The following is a 26,770-nucleotide window of genomic DNA, read 5'->3' on the forward strand; positions in this document are numbered from 1 at the left end:
ACGTGGTTTCAGTGTTGTTGAGATGCCGACCGCAGACCGTTCCTCGCCTCCGCTCGTAAATTACGATCCTGGCAAGCAGGTCCACGTCTGTCACTCTTCAAGAATGCAGAATCAAACCGCTGATCTAGGCACAATGCAGCTGATGGAAAGCAGATCTTTATTCCCGATGTCAGGAACACAGAACATGCTAAACGCCTATGGAACCTGCAATCTAACCAACAGGTTCGTATCAGATCAGATCAAGGATGCATCATGTTAGAAACACTGAAAAATAGTTTGTGATGAACATTTAAGGTATCAGAATAACCTGTCATGCCTCGAAATGTAGTTGCAGTGCAGCTCTGACCCTTTTGATGTGGGAGAATAAAGGCAAAGAACAGGGGCAATGGAAATATGACCTCCAGACCTCGGTCAGAGATGTCAGTGTCTCTCTTCGGCTCCTGCGGTGGATGCACACGGTCCATGTCCCTGCTGTGAGTGAGACAGATAGATGATAAGCAGAGAGACAGGCTTCAGTCCTTGATCGCCGGATTGGAGGAGAGAGTTTTATCTTACAACATCCAAGCAAGAGAATACTGGGCAATAACACAAGTTAGACATTCCTGGAAAAGAGGTGGGCACTTATGTGAAAAACGTTTTTATTTTGAATTGGAATTTGAAGTGAATTGGCCAGAACCTACAGGAAATTGACCTGGAATTCGATTTGGAATGAAAGGATGAGGAATTTGCTGAATTGTGAATCAAAGAAGTTAAACATGGTCTTCTTCCACCAAAAGTTAATCAATGAATGAATCAATGAATGATTCAATGAATGATTCTATCTATCTATCTATCTATCTATCTATCTATCTATCTATCTATCTATCTATCTATCTATCTATCTATCTATCTAGCACTGTAAGGCTTATAAACCTTCAAACCTCAAAGCTTTTTTGAACTTTTTTCAAAACTTCCAAGGAATCAATTTTCAAGCCAACAATCAGTTTGCCTTTTCTATTCTTTTCTAGTTTCTTTGATTTTCAATCAAATTATTCTTTAATTATTCTTCCTTAAATTCAAATTCTGGTATTCAAATTGTGTCACTCTATTCAAACTGTTGGTCTGACAAAAAAACAAACAAAAAAAAGATGAAAGAAGAAAAATACTCAATGCATTTTAGTTCAACAAGGCTGTTTTAAATGGAAAACCGCAAATGCTTACTGACACAAAACTCATTTATATGATTTTTTTCCCCAAGGTCTCCAGTATTTATACCTGAAACCATTGTCAGTTCACCTCTGTCCTGGCATTTTAGGTCAATCTGAGACAGAGGCTATATTAGAATGCATTGTCATCTTTTAGTGCTGTGTCTCATTCTCAGCGTCGTCTGCCCTCAGCCCATTCCGAATGACAATAGTGTTTATGTAAAATGTGCTGCCTTTGGGCCACTGGGGCACAGAACACTGCATGCCTGGCCCTGCCACACCACCTTTTACGGCTTTTTATTGTGTTCCTTTTGTGTCCCATCATCACAAGGGGAGGACGCGGCCATCAAAATTCTCCAAGACAAAATTCTTCTCTACGTGTGTGAATGTATGTGCTCACACACACATTCGGAACAATTAGTTCGGGGTACGGCGTGCTTAAATACAGAGACGATGTTCCCTAAAGCAGTCACCGGGCGAGCGGCAGGCCCGAGTCTGGCACAGCTAGGTTTCCTTGATGTTAATACAGACAATATAGATCTTAATAAGACAAATCTACCTCTCCGAAACTCAGTCCTGACACCCTTTCATTCTTATTCCCTCCCTGTCTCCTTTCTCTCTCTCTTTCTCCCTCTGTTTCTTTCTTTCTTTGCTACATTACCAGGGGGTGGTGCATGATTGACAGATGGGCAGGAATAATAATTTTTTTTTTTTTTGCATAACCTAAGGCCATGCTCTGTGATTGGCTTGCCAGCTGACATCTCCAAACCTCTCGTCGTTTTTTTCCTCTCTCTCTCTCTCTCTCTCTCTCTCTCTCTCTAATATTGGCCCTGATGATCCTAAGGGGGAAAAAAGTGGGGAGAGAAAAAGATATGTACCTTAGGGAAGAACCTCAGTGAGAGGGAGGGAATCAGAGGACGAGTAGGAGCGTGTGTACGAGTGTGTGAAAGAGACACTTACTCTCCTAACTACTACTGGGAGACACACACTTTCCTCACCCAACTCAAAGAAGCAGCAAACCCTGGAGAATTTTTTTTTGAAACCCCAAAATTTCTAATTAATCTCTCAAGCATCCATCTTTTCCTTAAGACTTGCCTGCTGGGACTTTTCCGCCCCTCTCTAGGAATTCTATGTACTGATCAATAGACAATTTCCATCCACACAAGACATACCTCATGGATTTGTACCTGGTTGGATATCTCATGTGCATGTGGTTGTCCAGCTCTCGGGTGCTTGGAGGCTATCCCATCTGGTGGTGAGTAGCAACGATCCCCACTTTCTGCATCACTTTCTCCAGTAGCACTGAGGGAGAATGCTGGTCAGTGATCATTTTTCAGAGGGCAGTAAATACAGAACACTTTCAGTTGACTGCGTGGAAAAAAGCTTCTCGGCTCAGTCCAAAGAATCTTAACCTCAGCCACTGGAGGGACGGAAATGCTAGCCTGTCTTTTTCCTCACTGCCGTGTTTCGCTCGGCTCCATTTGCGTTGAATGTTGAAAATAGGCTGTTTTTGAAGCTCGGAGTGTTGTGAAATAGATGCAGCGTGTTTGTCAGAGATAAGGTTAGGTTAAGGTGTCAGCCAGCAGGCTTCTGGATGGGGATATTGTTGTCTTCGCTAATAGCCTCAGCACTCCAGCCGTGTTAGGAGTGTTAATTGGGGAATTAGTGTGGATGTCCCTTGGCTTGGGTCTCAATAAATTCATTGGGGTTTAACCCTAAGTATCATTACACTATAAACATGAAGCGGCTTTGAACATTTATTTTTCTCTAAAATCAACTTGCCGTGTATTATAATCATATTTGTGATTTAAAATACGACGATTGTCTATTAACCTGTTCAAAGAAATTCTCCAAATAAACTTTCCATTAAAAACCTTATTTTCCAGCATAATCCATAGCAAAATGAAGCATACTGAAATAAAAGATATACGGTTGCTTTTCAGTTTATTCATTTGAAATCAAATTGCATTAAAAATTTAGATTAAAGTGAAATCCTATCCTATTATAACCAAAATTCTTCATTCATTTTTCTTGATATGTTGAGTTCAGTCGATTCAGAACAAATTAAATAATTAACTTTAATCCTGCAGAATGTTATAAAAGATATATAAAATATTTGAACATATGACTCATATAATTTTATATATTTTCGTAATGTATGTATTTCCATTCGTTCAAATGATATTATTCCAACTTGACATTATGCTAGTACTGTTAAAGTACTTATGTTCAGTACATTTCGCTACATTCAGCAGGGATCATATTTACCTCCGAATGGTGCTGATATGTCATAGTTCCACTAATTACCCCATCCTCAAAATGCCACTGACCTCACAGGGTTCTCTTGTAACATGAGTCTTTTTGCAAAAATATTTGTGTAGGCGTACGACAAAAGCCCCCCTGGCTTATGATACAATACTTGTCAGAACTAATGTGCTTTAGTAGTCCCAGTTAGCATGTGGTCCCCGCTGCACTCTCGTTCCAAACCACCAGCATCTTCTGGTTTCGTTTATGGAGCGAGGGTTGCCAAACATGCAGTCGCACTCATATGCTTACACACACAAAGGCCACAAGGCTGAAGCATTATTATTTGCGTGGCTTTACTCGTATACTGGTATTTAGTGCCACCAGACGAAACTGACAAAGAGCAAAGGAGTCTCGAGTCAGTGACCCGCAGCTGTTTCTTCTAACCGACGGTGTAATATTCACCCACTGACAATGCATAACCTCTTTGATTTAGGTAAAATTAAAGTGGAGGGGAGAGAAAGTGAGAGCGTGAGAAAGAAAGTGATGCATGGCTGCAGGTAAATGGGTAGATGCGTCATCTTTTCTTGTCTTCTACCTGAAGGAGTCTGAATGGCATCAGCGAACCTGTGGTCCTAAAAAAAAAGCACAGAAATGGATTAACAGAAAATATATATGTAGCAGGTGAAATATCAATACCAAGAGATTAAATAAACTAAAATCTACGCATACTTTCAAAACAAGTGATTTAATATGCCCATTTAACCAATGTTTTGTGATAAAGTGTCTATAATCTGTGTTTTGGTCACATGTGATTTTATATGACGCAGCCATACATTTGTATAACAGTTTAGTTTGACTTCGTTTCATTCAAAAATAATAATTCATATGATAATCAATTAAATAATTATTAGTATAGCAATGTAAATAAATAATCGAATATTTTAAAGACTATCATAGAAAAATAAATATGATAGTGTGTTTTCGTTTGTTTTAAAGGAGTCAATCAAACGTATTTGTGTCTTATAGTGAGAATTTATTCCATCCTGGTAGATCCTCTCCTTTTAATCCCTTCACATTTGAATGGACTTTAAATCTATGATGAACAGTGTTGCAATAATCAGGCCAGTTTCTAGCCTAATCTGTTTCAGCAGCTTACCAGGCCGCTAATATCTGACTTTATCCTCTCAAGATGAACTAATTAAGCTCAGTCTTAAGCAGGGAGAGCTATTGAAAGCGATCAGCCTGTCTAGCTTTGTTCAATTTCACATGCATTACAGATGATGAGCAAGCTGAGACACAATCAGCAGTCACTCCAAATACCAGACAGAAAGGAACAAGGTATTTGTGGCTTCTTCCCACAACAGCACCGCAAAAAGCCACCATCCGTTCAGATCCAGCTGGCTGTTTGCACCGTCGCTCATCTGTTATCAATCAAAACTTCAGCTTGGTTACAGAAGAGGCCTGACCTCAGATGATCAAGTCACGGTTTGACCCGGAAACACTTTTCAGTAGCTCTTATTATCTGAAGTACCTGTCAAAACAGCGGAAGTGAACAGTGCAAAACCATAATATTAGAGATGTTAGTCATTTAGAAATTTCTTCAAATTAATAACATTCATTAATGAAATTATAAATCAATACTTCCTTAGAAATCAGTATAACATGGCATTCTGTGCACAATCCAACTTGTTACTATAAAAAAATAGATCTACTTATAAAGTTGCAAAATAGCTGAGCAAAACTACATATAATATGGTTTTAAGCTGCTCTTTTTGTTATTGCAACAAAGCCTATATGCGGATTTTAGGACATAGGCTTTCGTTCTTAGTTCTCAAAAAGAAAGAGCCCTTTCAGTCGGAAACATACACAAACACTTGACATAAAACTCTAATTCTGAATTAATTAAAATTCGGAAAACTATTTTTTTTGAGAGAATAGGCATGAAGGAGACAGCATCGGGAGGCCAGTAAGCATTCTGACCTGCTCCGGTCTCCTGCTGGCTTCAATGGGACTTGACTCATCTCTGCGAGAGAGGAATGTCATTATACACCCTTCATACCAAACCCCCCACCACCCCTGCATGTCAGCCGGTGTCACTGCTTTAATGATACCGCAGGAAAATCCACCAGCTGCAATTCAGTGTGAAAAGATAATAGGGGCCACTTAGGAAAAGGAAGGTGAAACAGATAGCCCAGTATTACTTTTCAAATGTATTTGGTTCAATATCAGTAGCAAATCCAATAGCAATAGTATTGTGCCACAGCAATCTAGTATACAATCTTTGAAGAAAAGGTTCTATAACTTAAAGGCTTGTGTCAGGTGCTTCTTATATAGAACAATGGGGTTCCTATTAAGGGATCATTTTTTGGAATTCATTTTAATTAGTTAATTTTGTTTTAATTCATTTGTTATTTTGATTAATTTTATGAATTAAACATACTTTATCAATTATTAAGTAAATAAACCATGTGTAATTGAAAAAAATAAGTTATGTGAATACATAACTTAATTTTTTCAATTACGCATGGTTTATTTACTTAATAATTTTAAGGCAACGGGTTTACTCATTTTTTTAAGTTAAGTCAACTGATCACTTTTTACAGTGTAGGGGGAAAAAAGAAATAAGCTTTTAAACATGAAAGGATTATGCAATCATTTGGTATAATGGGTTCTTTAAGCCATAGGGTTCTACATTGAACCCCACTAATAATTTTTTCTAGAAGTGGAAGTTCATTTTTTAGGCATATTGAAAAAAAAAATCTAAAATAATGACAAAAATGACACATTTGATTAAATTAGAAATTTTGAAGTAGAAAGACTGAAGTTTCTATATTGTAGAAAAGTGACAAACACAAATAAATTGAAACACATAATAAAAGCCATGTAAATTCCATTTAAATCACAGCTTTTGTCCCATCTATTGTGAAATCTCATTGGTCCAAAATTCTGCCCCACCAAGCAGTTTTTGATTACTTTTTCATTACCTGATATTTCGTCATGTTGCAGTTTCGACAATTTGCAATTTGCTTGTTAGGGCACAGAGAGAGGTTTAATATGACTGACAGCCATGCACAGAGGTGCCTTATTATCTGGATTAAGAAGAGAAACGCACAGTTACTCTCATTCAGGGTTCGATGATGAATGGGTACGGACTACACCTGTGTTCTCTAGATCATCCAGACCACCTGAGGTTATCTCTGGAGTCATCCTATCACAGACACACACACACACACACACACACACACACACATTTTAAATCGTGACAGTGGACGAGACAGATAAAGATTGGCTGGTGTGTGTGTGTGTGTGTGTGTGTGTGTGAGAGAGAGAGAAAAAAAAGAGTTTTTTTTAAAGGTATAGTTCACCAAAAAAAAAAAAAATCTGTCATCATTTACTCACCCTCATGTAGTTCCAAATGACTTTCTTCCATGGAACAGAAAAGGAGAATTTCTGAAGTCTGAATCATTCAGGCTAGTCTTGTTAACTGGATCAACAGATTCACTGAAAAGATCCAATTGAAGAATGATTCGTTCACTAAGCGAGATTGCAATTATCTCATAATTCTGTATAGTTTTAGAAGAAAATATGGTTAATTTTTATTTTTTTTTAACAATAAAAGTGCATTAGACATACTATCTGCCCAGTCTGTAGCCACCACATTTTGACATTTGGCTAATGTTTGGTCAGGCTTCCGAATGGAATTGGAAAAACCATCTTGGCTCTGGTGAAAACCAAACTTCTACGTTCATCTCAGTTCACTCAGAAGGGCTTTAGGGAGTTGTGTAATGCATCACAACTTTAATCAAAAGTGTCAGCTCGCTTACGTAGGGAGTGCTGGTGGAGTCAGAGTTGTTAGCGCTTTCTAGCTCCCTGACAGCTCCGCTAGTTGAACAGTGACAGGCGGCAGCTCCCGGAGACAGAGCCCCGAAGCCATACGTCACAGTAGTTTCCGCAGCACAAGGCCAGCAGTCTCAGAACTGAGGTTTAGGGCAGAGTTAATGACAACAGAAGTATCGCACTGTCCTTCACTTCGAGCACTGCACCAATAGTGGTACAAAAAATGTCAACTGGTAGTATTTTGCTATGTGGTAACTAGTTCAGTCTGGTCATTAACAACAAACCAGCTTAAAGCAGATGTAACCAGCTTCAGGAAGTCTAGCTGGTTTTTGGGTGCCTGTTGAGTAGCCAATGACCAGCTTGGACAAGTTAGAAACCAACTATGTTTCATAACAGGAGCTTAAGATGGATTTCAGGGGTATTTACAGCATGATATATGTTTTATTAAACGCCTAAACCGGTCCTCTTAAAACTGTACTTTGGCAGCAAAGTGAAAAATGGAAAACTGTTCAGCAATCTAGTCCTAAATAACCAAGGCTAAACTAATAAATTGATGTAATTAGTAAACAGCGTTGGGGAAAGTTACTTTTAAAAGTAATGCGTCATAATATTGCGTTACTCCCTAAAAAAGTGACTAATTGGAAAATAATGAGTTTAGTTACTTTTGCGTTACTTTTTCTCACCATGAGTGGGGCTTGCTTGTTTGTTTTTATAATAAAATAAATAAATAAAAAGTTATATTTCTGGCAAATGTAAAGGCCCTTTCACACCAAAGGTGAAATGAATAAGCCCCAGGCTGAAGAAAATGCTAATTCACGCTTGTACAGTAGAGGGCGCAACTCAAACAAACCTTTCAGCTGTGCTGCCATTCTAGATTGAAGAAGAATAGGACACAGGAGAAGAAAGTTAAACACTTACTTACGCAATAAAATTTATTATGGTTGAATTGGATAATACAAGGTCAGCAGCAAAGAAATTGGTTAATAAAGTCAGATTAAATACATAAAGTATATTTGTGTTATTTAACATATTTAATTATTGCAGGTTTGCTTAATATTTCTGAGTTTGCCTTTCACAGTTTTTATTCTTTTTGATGGATACTGAATCTGTTTTTGTGCAAGTGAGATGAGTAAATGCATGCTCACATTTAGGGCCCTGTTTTAATGATCTAAGCACATGGTCTAAAGTGCACGGCGCAAGTCCGAATGCACTTTTGCTAGTTTAACGACGGGAAAAATGGTCAGCGCACCCGACGTATTGGTCTGAAAGGGTTGTCCCTATTCTCTAAATGAGTAATTGGTGTGTTTTGGGCATAACGTGCAATAAACCAATTAGACTCTCATCTCCCATTCCCTTTAAAAGCCAGTTGCGCTCGCACCATGGCGGATTCTGAAAAACTGAACGCTTCTCTAGCGAGGAAATTAATGGACCATCTACGGGACAAAGTGTACGAACGTTGTGGACCCGCCTATAGGCACATATTACTAATGAGCTCTAAAAACATATTGCGCCATATTGCCTATTTTACTAAAACAAGTGAACGAATTAGTAAATCATGGGCACGATTTACTAAAACAAGACAACGAATTCTTAATTCAGTTGCCTCAAAATAGCAACGCGCCAACAATGCGCCTGAACAGACCTCGTTTTCAGACCAGAAGCCCATGGGCGCACAAATGGGCGCAAATGCATTTGCTATTGAAATGAAAATGATAACTGCGTTGGGCTGAAACTAGCAAAAATCACTTGCATCGCGCCTGGCGCTGCATTGCACCATATGAATGATAGGGCCCTTAGTCTAGAACTACAATGACCATCATGTTTACACAGCGCACACAACACCTCTGCACTTACTTTCTCTCAACATGCAGAGGCGTCAGTCAATAAAAGGGAAAACAAAGTAACTTGCATTACTTATTTGAAAAAGTAACTCCGATATTTTATGCATTACTTCACTGTTACTTGAAAAAAGTAATCTGATTACATGACTCGTGTTTGTAATGCGTTACACCCAAGACTGATAGTAAAATATTGTACCGTGTACATGTGCAGTACATATATACTGTACAACTCTCAAAACAACATTTTTCATGTAAATCAGAGTTTTAGTTCTGACCAGTCTTTGAGTTGGGAAGCCATGTCCCAGTGATATCACACTGGTCCAAATCTATTCTGTTAGTTATACATTAAACATAAAATATTTTCTGATTGGCTATGATTGTATCACAGTTTTTCATTCCGTATAGACAGGAGAATTGTTTGCCAAACTTTGCATTAAGCTTGGTTAAGGGGCAAGACAAGCAAACACTGAATTAGACCACCCTGATCCCTTTAATCACACTTCTTCTCTCCTACACCTTGCCCACCAAAGACATGTCAATCAAACCCAATGTCAGCAAACCTCAGCAAAAAAAAAAAAATTCCCTATTTCGGTATACTGTATTTTAACAATAATATGTCAAATCCAAATAAGCTTTACATATCTTTAATGGAAAAGGTTTAAATAATGTTTTTCATGCTTGTTCAATGAACCACAAACAATTAAATGTATGGCAGGCAATTTCGGCCAGGCTAGTAATAGCGAGCTAGCTTTGAAAGCATAAGATCCCACCCTCCCTTTAAAGCGTCTCCAAAGCAATGCCTCCTTCAAAACACATGAACGCACACAGCAGATTCTGCAAAGCGTCAGGAGGGGAGAGACAACATTAAATTACCTCATGTCTCAAAGCACATAACATTACAATAATAATGAACAAACAACTTACAGGGCTCTAGTTGTACCACCTAACTGCTGCAGATTCATTTCAGCGTTGATAGCGTTGACATGGCAACGCATAAATCCGAGTCTGAGGACATGAACAGCTCCGGGTATAACATCATGGGTTGCCATCTCGTAATTAAGTTACTTACGACTAACGTTAACGCAGCATAAGCTCGATGTTTTGGTTCAGGAGGAACCATTGTCTACAACACTGCGTAGCCTTATTGAACACAATGATGAAGTGTGATGTCAGCACGAACAGGGTGTACGGAGGTATGGAAATACATATTGCATGCAATATGCAATGATTGGACGAACTGATATGTACATGTTTTAAGACTCAAACCACTTCCATTATTGATCGCTATCGGGATGTGAAGAGAGTTTCAACCAGTATAACAAAGTGTTTATAAAATAAATTGCCTACCCTACCTTTAATGCACATGCACCTATGGAACAGTCCTTAAGACACTAACAGTTTACAGGCGGTAGACAATTAAAGTCACAGTTCCAATAACTTCGGACATTATAGAGACCTTTCTACTGACTCTGGCCCAGGGTCCCTGCTGATCTGTGTGAACATGCCATAGACCTGCTGCAGGGAGGCATGAGTACTGCAAATGTGGCCACAGTAATAAACTACAATGTCCGTAATGTAAGACACTTAAGACAGAGCTACAGTGAGACCAGAAGAACAGCTGATCCTCCTTGCAGTGCTAAACCATGTCTAACCACATGTGTCCCCCCCCAAGATGTGTTTGAGAACTTGCTAGTACCTTGATAGAAGAGTGGAGTAACATCTCACAGCAAGAACTGGAAAATCTGATAAGATGCACTGTAGTACTTAAAGCAGCTGGTGGACACATCAGACACTGACTGCTACTTTTGATACTGACTCAGTTCAGGGACTCATTATTTCATTTCTGCTCGTCAAATGTCTGAAATTTGTTTAGTTTATGTCTTAGTTGTTTAATATTTTTATGTTCATACAAAATTTGATGGAAAAAAAGGCATTTGAAAGTCAGGAGGACGTTTACAAGTATACAAGGCAAAGAACGTTCTCTGGTTGCCCAAGTTTCCTGATTGGTTAAAAACGTGTAGGCCACTCTCATGACAACTTATCCTACAAGTAATAGCCTATTCAATAGGCTACAAGATGACAAGCATTATAAGCTTCAATAACATTAATGAAAAACATATCTAAGCAGTTAGCAAGTAAAGTCTTAGCCAAAGAGAATTTAAACATATCTTTCAACCTCAGTAGAGACTGTTGTGAAGCTGCTGTGACTTATGTGTCCACAATCCTACAGGTGGATATCATGGTTTTTATTTTTGAATGTTGTTCACATGCTTGTAACTTCTACCCAGGGGCGGAGCCAGACGATGTAAACATTCGGGGCTTAGCCCAAACCTAGGGGGGTCCAGGGGCATACTCCCCCGGGGAGATTTTTTTTCCCATTTACGTCAGCTAAATGCACTGGTTTTCAGGCTGTTTGAGATAATAGAATGCCTAAAAATCTATACACTATCTGGGAAAATGATGATAGTTACTCAGTAAAAAAAAAAAAAATCACCCTGTAGAGCCTACAACCTATTTTGTATTTAATTGTTCTCCAGCTGTAGTGAATCCAAAACACCAAAAATGTTAAGGATGACTCATTTTCACCCCTGGCAACTAAAAAGTGGCAACCATTATCTGACTATTTTTAAGTTAGCCTACATAGGTAAAATTGGAATTTGGTGTAAACATCATTACTAATCTTAAGAGTTCAGTTCTGTTTAGTTTGTGCTTAGCTGACTAATTTGCTACATCAGAATCCATGCCATAATAATTTAGGCTGCTCTACTAGCAAACAGCAAATGCTGCAGTGCCAAGTAAATGTGCTCTTTAATACTCTGAATCGAATATCAGGCCAACAGAAGAACATTTACTAAAATTATATTTCTTTGGGAAATAGCACAGTATGATAAACAACAATATTATTATGTTACGGTACTTTATTTGTTTGACTACTGCTTCTGAATCTCTCTCCGGCTGGTGAGGTTTACTGTTAGTGTTCCGTATAAAAAACTTTGTTATGTCCATATTAACTTCAGCCGGTTAGCCAGTAAGCTCGCTACGACTGATTGGTGCGCGATGCATTACCGTCCGCCACCACGCACGGTAATAGAGCTTTTGTTTCATTTTTTGCCACTCCAGTCAGAAAGACTGAGAGGAAATGAAACAAAGTTGAAGTTATTTTAAAAAACCTAAAAGATTCTGGGCTTTTGACAAAACATTCGGGGCTTAAGCCCAATTAGCCACCGCCCCCGCTCCGCCCCTGCTTCTACCTGTTGTCCTCTCAGTATACTTCTCAAGTTAGCTAGCTAGCATTTGCAGCTTTCAGTTGATTTTGCTCACAAAGTGTGCTGAAAAACATTTCTCCAAATTCACTGAAATAAACAACATAAAATAACATCTGTTATTTCGATTGTTAGTATTAGGCAATGGTGCAGGCACTTCCTACGAAAGATTCACAGAAACAGGCACCCAACAATGCATTAATCAATGACACATTTGCAGCAGTGCGTTGTTGTGCTTTAGTGCAACGCCGCTCACTAGCAAGGATACATGGGGTGTCATTAAGAACAGAACAGAAAAGAGATTGAAAACAGGTTTGAACATTTTTCAAGGGTAATATTTTTTTAATCTGAAAAGCCCAGAACAGTTGAAATGCCAATCAAAATTGTGGCGGGAAAAAACCCAAACTGTTGTGTTGATGGAGCTTGTGTTCCTGTTCTGACAGAATGAATGAGGAAAAGCCCCATCCTCAGGCTAACTCTCTCTCTCTCTCTCTCTCTCTCTCTCTCTCCCTCTCTCTCTCTCTCTAGGCTTTTTTAAGTTAGTGGAAAATGATATCAGGTCATAATAAGGCAACTGACCAAAATTAAAGCAGCATATAATTAAACTGAAATAGATACAACTAGGAATATTTGATAAAATTCCAAATATGATTCTGAAAATTAAAGTGATACTTTCCATAAATACTAAGTAATGTTCCACAAGTCACTGAAATGGAGAATATACTGTATGGCCCACTGTAATGCCCAATGGGAAATTGTAAATTTATCAATTGTGGACTATATTACTGACAGTTAAATTGGAGGCGTTTGTAAAATTACACAAATATTCCATCATTCAAAAGAGGAATTGATTATGACAGGGTGATTCTCTCTCTAATCCTTCTCCTCCCCATTTCTCTCTCTCCGAGCCTCTCTTCGGTCATCCAGCCTAAGGCACACATGCTTTCCATACATTTGACACAAAAAGGTATGTGTTATTTTCCAAAAATCTCTTATCTTCCTGTCTTAAAATGTCAAGTATGAGTTGAGGAAGGGCAGAGATTCATACATAATAATACAGAGGATCTTTAAACATGCTGTTGATCTAGACCGACGTTTGGGATTTAACTAAGCCATGACTTTAATCTCCTGTTGAGAAGTCAAAGTAGTGATAGAGCTCATGCTGCTCTGACAGGCAGTGATGCTTTATGGGAGTGATCACTAAAGTGATATACATCTAAGGTGTGATGAGACATGAGAGTGTCCTAACTTAATTGTTAAAGCTTTATATTTGAATGAGCAGCCTAAATGGGAAGATCTCTCATTTAAACACACCTCAGTGTATCTCCAAGCAGCTCTCAAAAGGAGCAGAAGCTGGCCAGGAATGTGTGGTGAATGTTCCCTGACCTGTCTGAGGCCTGAGGTAGCAGGCCAAAGCTGTGGCCTTGTAATGAACTCAAACACAGCTTTAACAAGGCATCAACCTCAAGAGCTCAAGGGGTCGGATGTCACAAACTCACAAGTTCAAAGAGTTTCTTATTTCTTCTGCCTCTGGACAAAAACAGAACACTCAGCAGTGTGGTCATAGACAGGTGCCTCATCTCCCACTTTTTTGGAGAAGCCGGTGAAGAGCTGAAAAACATTTGGAGAATGACATGAAAATATGTTTTGTCTAGTACGGAGCCCTGCATATGACGTGGAGAAAAAAACATGTATATTCGTTCCCACGACTTACTAATATGTCAGCAAATTTGACTAATTCATTACCTCGTTTTAAGTCAATTGTGCGCAGGATATAATAATTTGTTCCTTCGTTTTACTAAATTGTGACCACTTTGCAATAATTTGTTTTTGCATTGTTTAAGTCATGGGAACAAATTCTTAATTCGTGGCCACAATTTTACTAAAACAAGTGAACGAATTAGTAAATCATGGGCACGATTTACTAAAACAAGAGAACGAATTCTTAATTTGTGGCCACGATATCTATAATTTTTTCCTGCATGTCACGTGGAGGGCTTCATAGGATAGTTTATCTAAAAAAAATAAAAAATTCTTTTCTGAAAATGCATCATTTACTCACCCTTATAATGATTCAAACCTGCATGACTTACTTTCTTCTGTGGAACAGAAAAGGGATTTATTTTTTATTTTTATTTTTTTTTATGTGCTGGTCACTCTTTTCCATGCAACTACAATGGATGAGAACTGAAGTTTCAAAAGGACACAACTGCACAATGAAAAAAATATATAAAAGTTGCTCATATAATTCATGTACTATTTAATTCTTTAGAAAACTTAGCACATGAATCATATTAGTAAGAAACACATTCCCAAGAATCAAATCAGCCACAAACTATTCATTCAGACCAATTTTAGAAACTTGATCAACTGATTCAATCCAAAAGAAAGGTTTATTCATTAATCAGTGGCTGGTTGCATAATAGTCTTAAAAGTTAGTCATCTATTTTTTTTTTTTCTTTGAGAGTGCTCATAACTTTTTTAAAGTCACCATGAAATCAAAACTGACACTTCCTTTTTTTATGGAATATTGCAGTATTTATTATAAATAATTTATCCATGCACATCATTATTTTTATAATTTTTTTTAAATTCATATGCCCTCAATTTATATGCCCTCATAATCTTTAAATCAAGATAACTTCCTCTCCCTCTTACAAAGACATCTCTTCTCTGATGATGTGTTTGCTGGCATGAAAACAGGACAAGCTGTAACTCACATGAGATCACATCAATAGCAAACCACAACTATCCAATCAGTTCCTGATGGACAAAATCAAGTCCCACCCTGGATTCTTTTCTTGTTCGAGAAGCCGTTTCACTCGCATATACGTCACAATAGGGAAGAAAAGACTATCACAACTTTTTCATGCTGACTTTAAGTCAGTTACATAAAAAAGAAGACTGCCATTATTTGAATCTAAAAAAAATGATTGATGACTGATTATCCCTTGACTAACTGCTAGTTGGTCAGACTAGTTTTTAAGAGACAATATAGTGGCTTTGTTTTGCACCTGGCCACGGGTATCACTACTTCACTCAAAAAACAATGCCAGTGAAAGCAAGGGCGAAAGATTTTCAGTAATTAATGACATCAATTTCAGTTTGTTCCTCACACAAAACTGTTGTATGGCTTCTAAAGACTTCACTGTAAAAATGATATGAGCAATAAGTTATGACAACATATGTTTTTACATTGCTTTAATTCATCAAAATAAGGTAAGCCATTTTCAACTTTTTTTATAAGCTGTACAAGATTTTTTAAAAGTCATTTTAATATAACTTAAGTTGAAATGACAAACATCCAAGTTGATTGTACTTGGCTTTTATTGTGTTTTTTTGGTCATTTTGGAACTTGACAACTCACATCCTCATTCACTTTTTTTTATATTGAACAGAGATTTAAAGGGATAAAGACTTAAAGGGATAGTTCACCCAAAATTAAAAATGCTGTCATAATTTATTCACGCTCAAGTCATTCCAAACCTGAACAAATTCTGTCCCTCTATTGAAAGTCCATTCCACCAAAACGTTGATGCTTTAAAACGTTTAAGTAATCATAAAAGAAATACATTTGAATTGAGAGGTTTAATCCAAGTCCAAGGAGATATGGTAGCTTTTTACAGTATGATGAACAGATTTAATTTTATTCTCATATAAACTCTGGTCAACTCATATGCGTAGAGCACATCAAATATGGTACCCGGAAGCTCAAATGGCTTGATGTGTGAGAACCATAGACAGTATATGGTGAGAACCAGTAAGATACGTTCTCGCATGTCATACAAGTACATTTGTGCTTCCATTTACCTGATGTTCTCTATGTATGTGCACTGGTCAATGCATTGTAGAAAAAACCCAGTAGAAAAACATAAACAGTACTGGTAATTTTCTGCTGGACATTATCCGTAAGTTTCTGGATATTTCCTTCAACTCTAAAACACAACACAGACATTTCCTTTAACTCTAAAATACAACACAATGCAATGCATAATTCAAAATATGGGAAAAACACTTTAATACATATTCATATTAAAGGATTAGTTCACTACAGAATTAGAATTTCCTGATAATTTACTCACCTCCACGTCATCCAAGATGTTCATGTCTTTCTTTCTTCAGTCGAAAAGAAATGAAGGTTTTAGAGGAAAACATTCTAGGATTTTTCTCCATATAGTGGACTTCAAATGGATACAACAAGGATACAACAGTTTGAAGGTCCAAATTGCAGTTTCAAAGGGCTCTACGCGATCCCAGCCGAGGAATAAGGGTGTTATCTAGCAAAACGATCTGTCATTTTCCACAAAAAAAAAAATTATATACTTAATACTAAATAATATTATGTACTTTTTAACCACAAATACTCGTCTTGCACTAGCTGTGATGAGCCACACAAATCACGTTGAAAGGTCACGCGTGACGTAGGCAGAAGTACCGACCTAGTGTTTACAAAGCGAACATGCAAAGACTAAGTCAAATGGCATTTACAAAAAAAAAAATACATAAATATAAGGTAAAACAAAGATGTCTGACGATTTTGAAGTTTTTCGCCCTACGCTATCTTTTTTAACCAGAACATGCATGACCTTTCAACGTGATTACGTAATGCGTGGCTAGTGCAAGACGAGCATTTGTGGTTAAAAAGTGTCTTTTTAGAAAATGGCCGATAGTTTCGCTAGTTAAGACCCTTATTCCTCGGCTGGGATCGCGTAGAGCCCTTTGAAGCTGCAATTTGGACCTTCAAACCGTTGTATCTTTGCTGTAACGTTACCCCATTGAAGTCCACTATATGGAGAAAAATCCTGGAATGTTTTCCTCAAAAGCCTTAATTTCTTTTCGACTGAAGAAAGAAAGACATGAACATCTTGGATGACATGGGGGTACATTTTTATTCTGAAGTGAACTGATCCTTTAACGAAGTACAATGGGTCTTACTTTTATGCTTTTTTGTCTTTATATGTGAATAAAAGCCTAAATTAAAATGATCATGACAACCCCAGTCTTAATTAAATATGACTTTCATAACACTGACTTAATGTTTGGGTGGGTATCCCTTTAATCTTTAGCCAACGACAGCCAATGACAAAAGAACATTTCTCTGTTTTGTGTAAAAGAGGAATTCCCTCACTTCATAATCCTTGTAGCTGTGATTTGCAATGGCTCATTAATGCTCGCGTCATTATTTTCATCTTGCGCTGCAGTCACCACCCACCCAGCAGCACGGAAAGTGAGCGAGAACACCTGAAGGCTAGAGGAGGCCCTAAACCTGCTCAGACAAGCACCTGCTAGACTCTAAAGCTTCACTGTGTCTCCTTGCAGTAGCAGATTCCAGCAGACAAATTAGCAACTCATATCAACCCAATGTTTGTATTCCCCACTCGGTTGTGCCGCCGCACCCTTCTTTCCTCAAAACGGTTTTGGTGTGTATTTAAGCATTTGCAATCCCTCCACACTGACGCGTTCCTCTTCTCATCCACTTCAGAGTCAATGGTGCACATCCCAAACAAACAAACCACAGATCACTAAGGACGTGAAGCATGCAATGTAAGCACGCTCAGGTCTGTATCAAAGCATGCGGTTTAGTAATTAACTAAACCAAACACATCCACATCTAATTAGGAGTCTACCTGATACACTGTAGACGGCCGAGAAAGACTGATCCCCCATTCAGCACAACACGCACACACACACACCAACACACTAATCATCCACATGGGTGAGAGATTAATGGACAGTTACACTGCAAGCAAATGTGTAATTATGCCACTTACTCACTCAGCAAACATAGCAGAAAACAGGCTCTGCTTCCAGTAAGTTCCTACTGTATGTAAGGGGTTGGGGTTTCTGTCAGACACTTACAAAATAATAATCTAAACCGATAGGAATAATACATGGTGGAGTAAATGAATGACATACTATAAAAATGCCATACTGTAACCATAGCTTCTTGGATGGAAAACAGTGGAACTTACAAACACAGTATAAATACAGGCAAAGAAAAATGTACTAGATTCACTGCTCTTCCTTTTAGTGAAAGTTCACCTACAAAACGAAAATCATTCCAATCCAGTATGACTATCTTTCTTAAATGAAACAAATGATTTTTTTTGACAAATGAGACAAATGATGTCTCGTTGTTGTTTTTGTCCATTCAATGAAAGTCATTGGGGTCCAAATGTTGTTTTGGACCCTTTTGACTTTCATTGTGTGGACAAAAACATATTTTGTGTCCCAGTAAAGAGTTTAAGGTTTAGAATAACATGAGGGTGAGTAAATGATGAAAGCTTTCTTTTTGGGGTAAATTATCCCTTTAAGACAGTGGTTCTCAGCTAGGGATTCATCATCATTTGATTATGGATAAAAATTATTTAATTACATCAAAAATCAATCAGATTAAACTCCTAAAAATGCACGAAATATAGAAGAATTGTATTTAATATATATTAAATATATTTAAAAAAAAAAAAAGTCAGGTCAGGTCTTTTTTCCCCCTCAATAACTATTGTATTTACTGACTCTATGTTTATACTGAATTTGAATTATTCTTGAATCTTTTTTAATTCATTTAATATATCAACATTCCCAGTTTATGGCGTTGCAAGCAGTGCTGTCATAACTACAGCAGAAATACTGGTTGAAATATCTTAGACTATGTGGGGCCTTTGATTATTGAGTTGGACAATGGACAAAAAAAGGCAGAGAACCACTGCTTTAAGGGATGTGTTTGACAATTTTACCATAGATTACGGTAGTATTGAATATTATATAACAGAGAGACATGTAATGTTTACCTGTGCAGCAGTTTAAACACTTCCACTTTCACCTACGGACACAAACATCAGCGTTATGACGTCAACTCCATGACAAGGTTGACAGTGCAGTGACGCACCCATGTGATGCATCAAAGGCAGCGAGACAACGCAAGTTATCTTAACATAAGACTCTCGGCACCTCTGATACAAAGACTCACCTCTCACACCTTCTCTGATTCCTGGCAGCCCGTTAACATCTCCCAGCTCTGTGTTCACGGTTTCACACAACATCAAACAAGAGGGAATGTACGACCGGAGCGAGGGAGGAGAGCAAAAGAGAAGCCGAGAAGCCTCTGAGGGGGATTTTTCTCTTCTGACTTCAATGCTGGGGCTTTTGTGTGTGAGGGGTGCAGCAGTACACTCATCTGTCAGAGAGATTGGTGCTGTGATAGGGTTGCACCCCGCGGGGGGCCTGAGGTCATCGTGAGCGGCTGATCTCTAATAGGTGTGATCCTCCACTGGCCTGAAGGGGGAACCAGGTAAACCTTTGGCCCACAAGACAGCATCTATGCCAGCTCTCAGGCAGCATATCTCATCATAATAGCATTGAGTACTGCCTTTGCGCACTCAAGGCAGCTGCTTATATTCACAGGGTCTGAAAAAAATTACAGAAATAATATTTGGCAGTGAAGAGTTCTTTTATTGGGACCCTTTTTGAACAATACACATCATACAAATTCATAACATAGTAATGTTTTCCTGTGAGATCAGGTTGAATTCACCCTGTTTTTAAATCCATGTTATTATCTCATAATGAAAAATTATTCTGTGCATATTTATTTATTCACTTATTTTACCTCACAATTCTTAATCGAAATGTCAAACCCGACCTTCCAGTGAAACAGACTTCTTCAATCATTTTGACTACATAAACCTGCCCGTTTCTTACAATCAACTGCAAATTCAGACCTGCTTCCATCCAACCAAAGAGCAATGCATAGAACCCTTTATTTTTTATTTTTCGTTTATCTGTGTCACTTAGATGTACGTCACAATATGAACAAAAAAGATAGCGACTTTAATCATGAGGGGCCTCAAACGGCATGCTGTTTTATACATCGGTGGCCACAGCATTATGATAATGATGTCTGTTCAAATTTTGACTTACTAACAATCAGATTAAACCATTCTTCTGCATAGTAATATAGTTCATTATCCAAACTGTAGACTTATTACAGTTGGCAGGTACTTGGCGCATTAAAGAATGGCATTGGCTCATCCGATCAGAATTTATAGTCTGAACTTTTGTATTATACATTTTTAAATGATCTTTACAGAATGTGACATTAACAGATACGGAGTCATTGGGTTCAGAGGTTCATGCAGATATGTTTTATAGCATTGTCTGTGAGAAAATGAGGATTGAACTGCTAATAGATTCCTCTGCTGTACAACTGAATCTTTTCCAGGCACTGGCAGGATTTACAACACTGAATATTTGACTTATTACAGCTCCAGTCAGAGCGTGTGTGTTCTGCATATGTTATGGAACAGACAGATCACACACACACACAAAATGTAAAAATATGTGATAATCAGCAACAGTGCTAAAGGAGAGTAAGGGTTACACCTATTATTAAAGTTGCGGTTTCACTCTATTTTGATGGTCCTTCTAACACATTCTGTTGACTAAAAGTAATTTTTAACCTTCATGTCTATAATGAGAGTTAGTTGACATGTAGTTGCAAAGTTCTCATCAAAATAACGTTTTACCAAGTATGCTTGTCAAAACAGGGAGGTAATCACAATTGTGTGGTTTCATTCTTATTTTAGACAGAGAAAGACGGCAATAAAATACATTTTCAATGTGAAAGTACAGTTGTATCTGGAATAACTAATAGATTGAGGCTGTTTCTATGAAGTGTTCGTGCAACCGTTGAGCTACTCACTGTTTGGAGCAGAAGGAAATCTCGAAGGAATCTGCTGTCAGCTCAGCTACTGCACACAACCACACACATGAATACACTAACAACAGCCAAATATCAAATGACACAGACACACACACACACAAAAAGGATTTGGGTTAAAAAACTGGATCGGCAAAGACATAAATATTCTAAGCTTTCACTATTTTCCACAAACAGAAAAAAATCCACCTCTTGCAGTGGATATAACTGATCATCTATGAGATGGTATAATAACTGGCTAGATCACGACTTTCCAACACTAACATTCAATCTACATATAATACTAAACTAACACGCAAACTATACAAACCATAATAACGGTGACAAAAAAATACACATTAAGTAAAAGATTTGATTACGCAATCGCTCTGAACAACTTTCCTCCAGTGTGTCCAGATGTGGGTCTAATCTTCACACTTGCGTTTCAGGTCCCTGGCCCTTGGGCAGCAGTACTCATCCATAGGATCACAACCCATCCTGTGTGGCTCCATACCTGGCTTGGTGCCAAAACAGCTGCGCTTCTGCCGCAATTACATTGAGATCATGCCCAGTGTAGCGGAGGGAGTCAAACTGGGAATCCAGGAATGTCAGCACCAGTTCCGTGGCCGCAGGTGGAACTGCACCACTATCAAGGACAATCTAGCCATATTTGGACCAGTACTTGATAAAGGTATGGGTTAACAGCACACATCAGTCTAGTTAATATTTAAATTGCCATAATACAATTTTCTACATTCCACAACTGCTTTTAGTCTAGGTGTATTTGCTTTGAGGTCAACCATATGCTAGAAGTTGCAACAGGCTAGTAGTAAATCATGGTTTAGTGGCAAGTGAACTATTTAAAAATGATGATGATAATTGTCTAGATAAAAGTCTATTTTAATTAAAAAAATATTGTTAATACTGCAAGACATTATTGGGCTTAATTATTATTTTTTTAAATAATGTCATCGTAAATCAAGGTCACACTTTAGTTTAGGGTCTAATTCTCACTATTAACTAACTATCAAGTATGACTTTTTCTTATTACTGCTTATTAATAGTTAGTAATAGTTGTTCAGTTCAGGTATTAGGTAGGATCAAGGGATGTAGAATATGATCGTGCAGAATAAGGCATTAATATGTGCTTTATAAGTACTAATAAACAGCCAATATTCTAGTAATATACATGCTAATAAGCAACTAGTTAATAGTGAGAATTGGACCCTAAACTAAAGTGTTACCATCCGATTTTTAGTTGAAAGAGCTGAACGTTGTAAACTGAATCGCTTTAGCGGGTTAATTAATTGCTCAACTGTAAAATTTCAAACTACAGACAATAAAACAAAATCATAGAGGAACATGCTAGTAGTCAGAATATGTAAAAAACAGTTTTCATAACACGCTTCATATAAGTCAATGTCCTAAAATAGTCTCCAAGACGCGTAAATTAAATGACGAAAAAATCTGTAGCTTAGCTAATTATTGCTACTGGTTTCACTGATTATTTTTCCCTTATATTTTTTGAGATGATCAAATGAATAAATGTTTATGCATTTTTCTATATGTTTAGTACCAAATATAAAGTTTAGTCTGTCGTGTAATTAAATAAATGTAATTTTCGTCAACCAAATTTATTTGCCACTTCAGTGGAAATATAACGGACGAACATGAATAATAAATTTTTTTTTTTAAATGTATACGTTTTGGACGTTCATTTACACCGTAAATGGTATTTTGGGTGCCTGAAAACGCAAACTTTTGTAAACGGGTTTTCAAAGTGCAAGTTTGTCTCCGTGTAAACAACAAAAACGCGAATCTCTGAAGACGATGACATCATGCACATGCGTATTACGTGTTCAGTCTAGAGCGTTTCATCACCCATCTATGGCCTGGCAGCAGAATACAGTGTTTTTAGTCATTCTCGCGGATCCGTGTGAATGGGGATCGTTTTGAAAATGGTGTCGTCTGTACGCGGAAAACTCAAAAGAAAAACTTCTCCGTTTTGAGCATATCGTTGTCGTGTAAACGTACCCTTCAAAAAAACTAAACATAAACCTGCATAAAAATGAACACTTCCTTCAATATGTTCCACCCAAACTTGCTGTTTCAATAGAAAAATGTCTGTTCTTGAGAAAAACTGCTCAAGCGATTTCACAGCTCTTTAAGATAAAAGTCCATGTAGAATGTGCAATATTTTCAATTTCCATGCACATCTTGCTATAAACATTTAATTGACATTACATATGTGGGGTTTTCCTAGAATATTTCTGATGCTCTAGATGTGAATGTTTCTGAAAAATTGAGGTGAAGGGGACACGAGTAACTTAAATCATTTCCTAAATGAGAAAATAGATTCCCAGTCGTGATGGCTAAATGGATCTCTCCCACTCAAAATCACATACATTCTGGACGGTTAAGATGCTAAAGCAGTTATCCGAAGTGCAGGACCTGAGCAGGAACAGGCAGTATGTGAAGGAGAGACAGAGAGAGAGAAAAAGAGAAGGGAGGCCAAATGAGATTACAAGCAATAGAAAAGGGCTAGAGGGTTCACTTCGACCCCTACTGTGCATGAAGGCCAGTATGAGCCATCCCTGTGTGCCTCTTACCGCCCGGCTCCCACGGACGCCCCATTCACACGCCCTTTTGACTGTGTCATGAAAGCAGGCTGAAAGGGAATCTCCCATCCTTCCCCATCATGGAGGAAGAGAGAGGTGGAAGGCAGGGGGAACTCAAGAGGGGGATCAGGATAGGATGAAGGAGATGGACAGTATGAGGTGAAGATAAGGAAGTAGGGTCTCTGTCTGCATCCGGATTGGCCCGATGGGTCCAAACTGGATTTTTTAAATGCTTTGGAATATTTTGGCATAGTGGCTGGTATGAGATGTATGTGTGTTTTGTGTATGTGTGTCACAGGAGGTGGGGGGGGGGTCGCTCCTTTTTGGGAATGCCAGCCCCTGCTCTGGGCAGCGCTGAACTGGGCTATGGGGTGCGGGGTGCTGGGCCCTTTTGTGTGGGTAATACGGTGTGACAACACAGAGACAAAGGCGGATTCATGGACCCAGCAGGTAGCGGGAGCTGCGCTCTTCTTGGCCCTTGGCCAGGGCTCCTGGGGCCCAGAGCTCACAGTTCTCTGTTGTGGTGAACCCAGCTGGGCCTGCCAGAACCAACTGGGCCTCCTTCTGGCAGCAAACCCAGAGAGGTGCGCGCCCAAACACAACCTTTATTAAAAAGGACTGTTTGTCTATGTGTGCGGACATGAACTTCCTGCAAGAATAAAACAAGAATACCAGGGGTGAGATGAGTCTGCAAATTCATGAGAAACAGCTAGACATCAACGGACATCCATAATGTCTTAAAGACCCTGTGAAATTGCTTGATGAACGCAGTTTTCTGTCCTGTGTTCATGCATTTCCTGTAGGAACAGGAAGTTTGCGTGGGACAAATTCAAAGGGATTGGCCTCAATAGCCTACGGCTTTAGTTACGTCACAGTCATGAACCATAATATGCTACTTGCTAATCAGGGACATTCTCATTCTAGAGGGAGAGATCTGATTGGACAAAAATCTGTGTAGAGCAGGATGAGTTATCAATATTTTTCTGGAAGAGAAAGACTATACATTTGAAATGTGTATATCTGCTAAACACTGATTTTGTTCATTTTCAGAAGCATACTAGCATATACAGTACAGTAGTGTTGTGTCCGATATCACATACTGAGCAAGAGGAACGAACTTTGAAACTGTTTAAAAAAAAAAAATTCTATATTCACATCTCCTTTCCTGTGGCCTCATGGGATAGTAAAGTGTCCATTGGACGTGCACTTCAGAATCTCAGAAGTAGTAGGGTATCTGGGTACTTTTCTCAAACTGTTTTATGAATACTTTTTCAGCTACTATATAGTATACGAATATTCTATAATATACTTGGCTATACGATATCAAAGCTAGCAAACACTGACAAGAAATCAGAAAACTAAGCTGCCGCACTACTGTCTACATAGGCGACTTCCTTCTAAGCGTCCTAACCATCATAGAACGTAATAAGTGATTAAAATGAAACTCTATATCACTACAACTTGCATCGCAATCATGCATTTATCATTTCTCTGAGCTCATGGCAGTGTATTATGGATTTAAAGGAATAGGTCACTCAAAAATGTACATTCTGTCATCATCAACTCACCCTCAAGTCATTCGAAACCTGTATTACTTTTTTTCTACTGTGAAACAAGGTATATTGAAAAAAGACCACACAATTACAGTCAGTGGTGTTCAATCTTGTTTTAAGCCTCACTGACTTCTACAAACAGTTGAAAGCACAAAATACATCCAAGATTGTCCTCAGTATGACTGCTGGACAGACTTACAGAATTAATGTACTAAAACGATAACACGCATTACCATGACAACTATCATCTAAACATAACATAGTGAGCAGGCACTCTGTTTTGGTCACAAATTCACATTATCCACATTACAGCATATTCCATGTGTGTGGGCGCTCCTTTAGATAATCTTACACCATTATAGGCCTTACTGATCCCTGACAAACTTGGTCTGAGAACCACTGTTATTAGAGGCACTTAAATGTTTGGGGTGATGAAGTTGTATTGGGTTTGGTTGAGTTGCAGTTTTTCCTGTGGAGACCAAGAGAACTGGTGAGCCACAGCAAGTGTGCTGCGATTGTGAAACGATGGTTTCTGGTTACATAATAAGCTGTTACATTCAAAGGGGGCGTAACTCCATCTCTCAGCACATGCCTTCAGAAACCAAACACGGAGACTTATTGCTGGCTTTCACACACGTGGCCGCGGGGCTCGGACTGGTGGGAGATTGGGGGGGGGGGGCGGGGGGCTCCTGAAACATTATCCAGAGAGAAACCAGCACACCTTTGAGATGACACAACGTCAGCGCAACCTCGGGCTGCATTAGCCACAAGTGACATGATCAACAATCGTCCCGGTGCTGTCAGAGACGTTTACAGCGCACCACTCAAACACCTCGTCAATATATTCCAGAGCTCATCACAGAAAATGATCCATGCCCTGAAGACACAGCACAGATAGATGAGAGACTTTTGGGAGGGCACCAGTTAAAGAAGCAGGGATCTCCTTCAAACCTTTTACAAGAGCCTCAGGATAGACTATAGCTCAGTTCCAAAAGGGAGTGAGCTGTCTCGCTGTCTTACTACACGACTTCTAGGGCAGCATCCAGTCATAAATGACTGATTTGGAATGCTCTTGATATGCAGCAACTCCATGTGCCATCAGAATTTCTACTTTATTGTCCTTGAAAGACAATTTGTCCCGTAGAGAGCAGTATCCATTGATGATCATGAGTACTCGAGTTCTCGAACGTGACAGCGACGATAAATCATGAAATCGATGATCGGCTTGACTTTAAAAAAAAAAAATTCTGATTGGTTGTTGCGGCATTTTGGGCGGTACCTCCGGTCTGATTGATTAGTGTTAGGACAGCATGCCGTCCAGAGTCCAGACCGTATAGAACTAAAGTGAAACTATGGCGTTGAAAGCGCGCAATGATAAAAATACAGTAAAGTGCAAGATGTGCAGCGCCAATCAGAACACTATTGTAATAGAATACTGTAAATTCTTTGTGCTCTAGTTGCCCGTTTCAGTAATAACCTCTCTCAAAATATCATCTCTATGGTCCACAGAATAAAGAAAGTCAAAGCTT

General features: G+C 38.5%; 1 protein-coding gene across 1 annotated transcript in view; it reads left to right on the forward strand.

Annotated features, from left to right (window-relative positions):
- Positions 1 to 1,621: 1,621 nt before the first annotated feature.
- wnt3 (wingless-type MMTV integration site family, member 3) overlaps positions 1,622 to 26,770 on the forward strand; it is a 32,003-nt gene continuing 6,854 nt past the window's right edge. Inside the window, exons 1-2 of the mRNA XM_084435136.1 lie at positions 1,622 to 2,439; positions 21,520 to 21,761. Of these exons, the coding sequence (XP_084291262.1) occupies positions 2,360 to 2,439; positions 21,520 to 21,761 (322 nt within the window). The 5' untranslated portion in view covers positions 1,622 to 2,359. The remainder of the gene's footprint in view (positions 2,440 to 21,519; positions 21,762 to 26,770) is intronic.

The sequence above is a fragment of the Rutilus rutilus genome, assembly GCF_951802725.1.
Source record: "Rutilus rutilus genome assembly, chromosome: 16".
Classification (NCBI taxonomy): Eukaryota; Metazoa; Chordata; class Actinopteri; order Cypriniformes; family Leuciscidae; genus Rutilus; species Rutilus rutilus.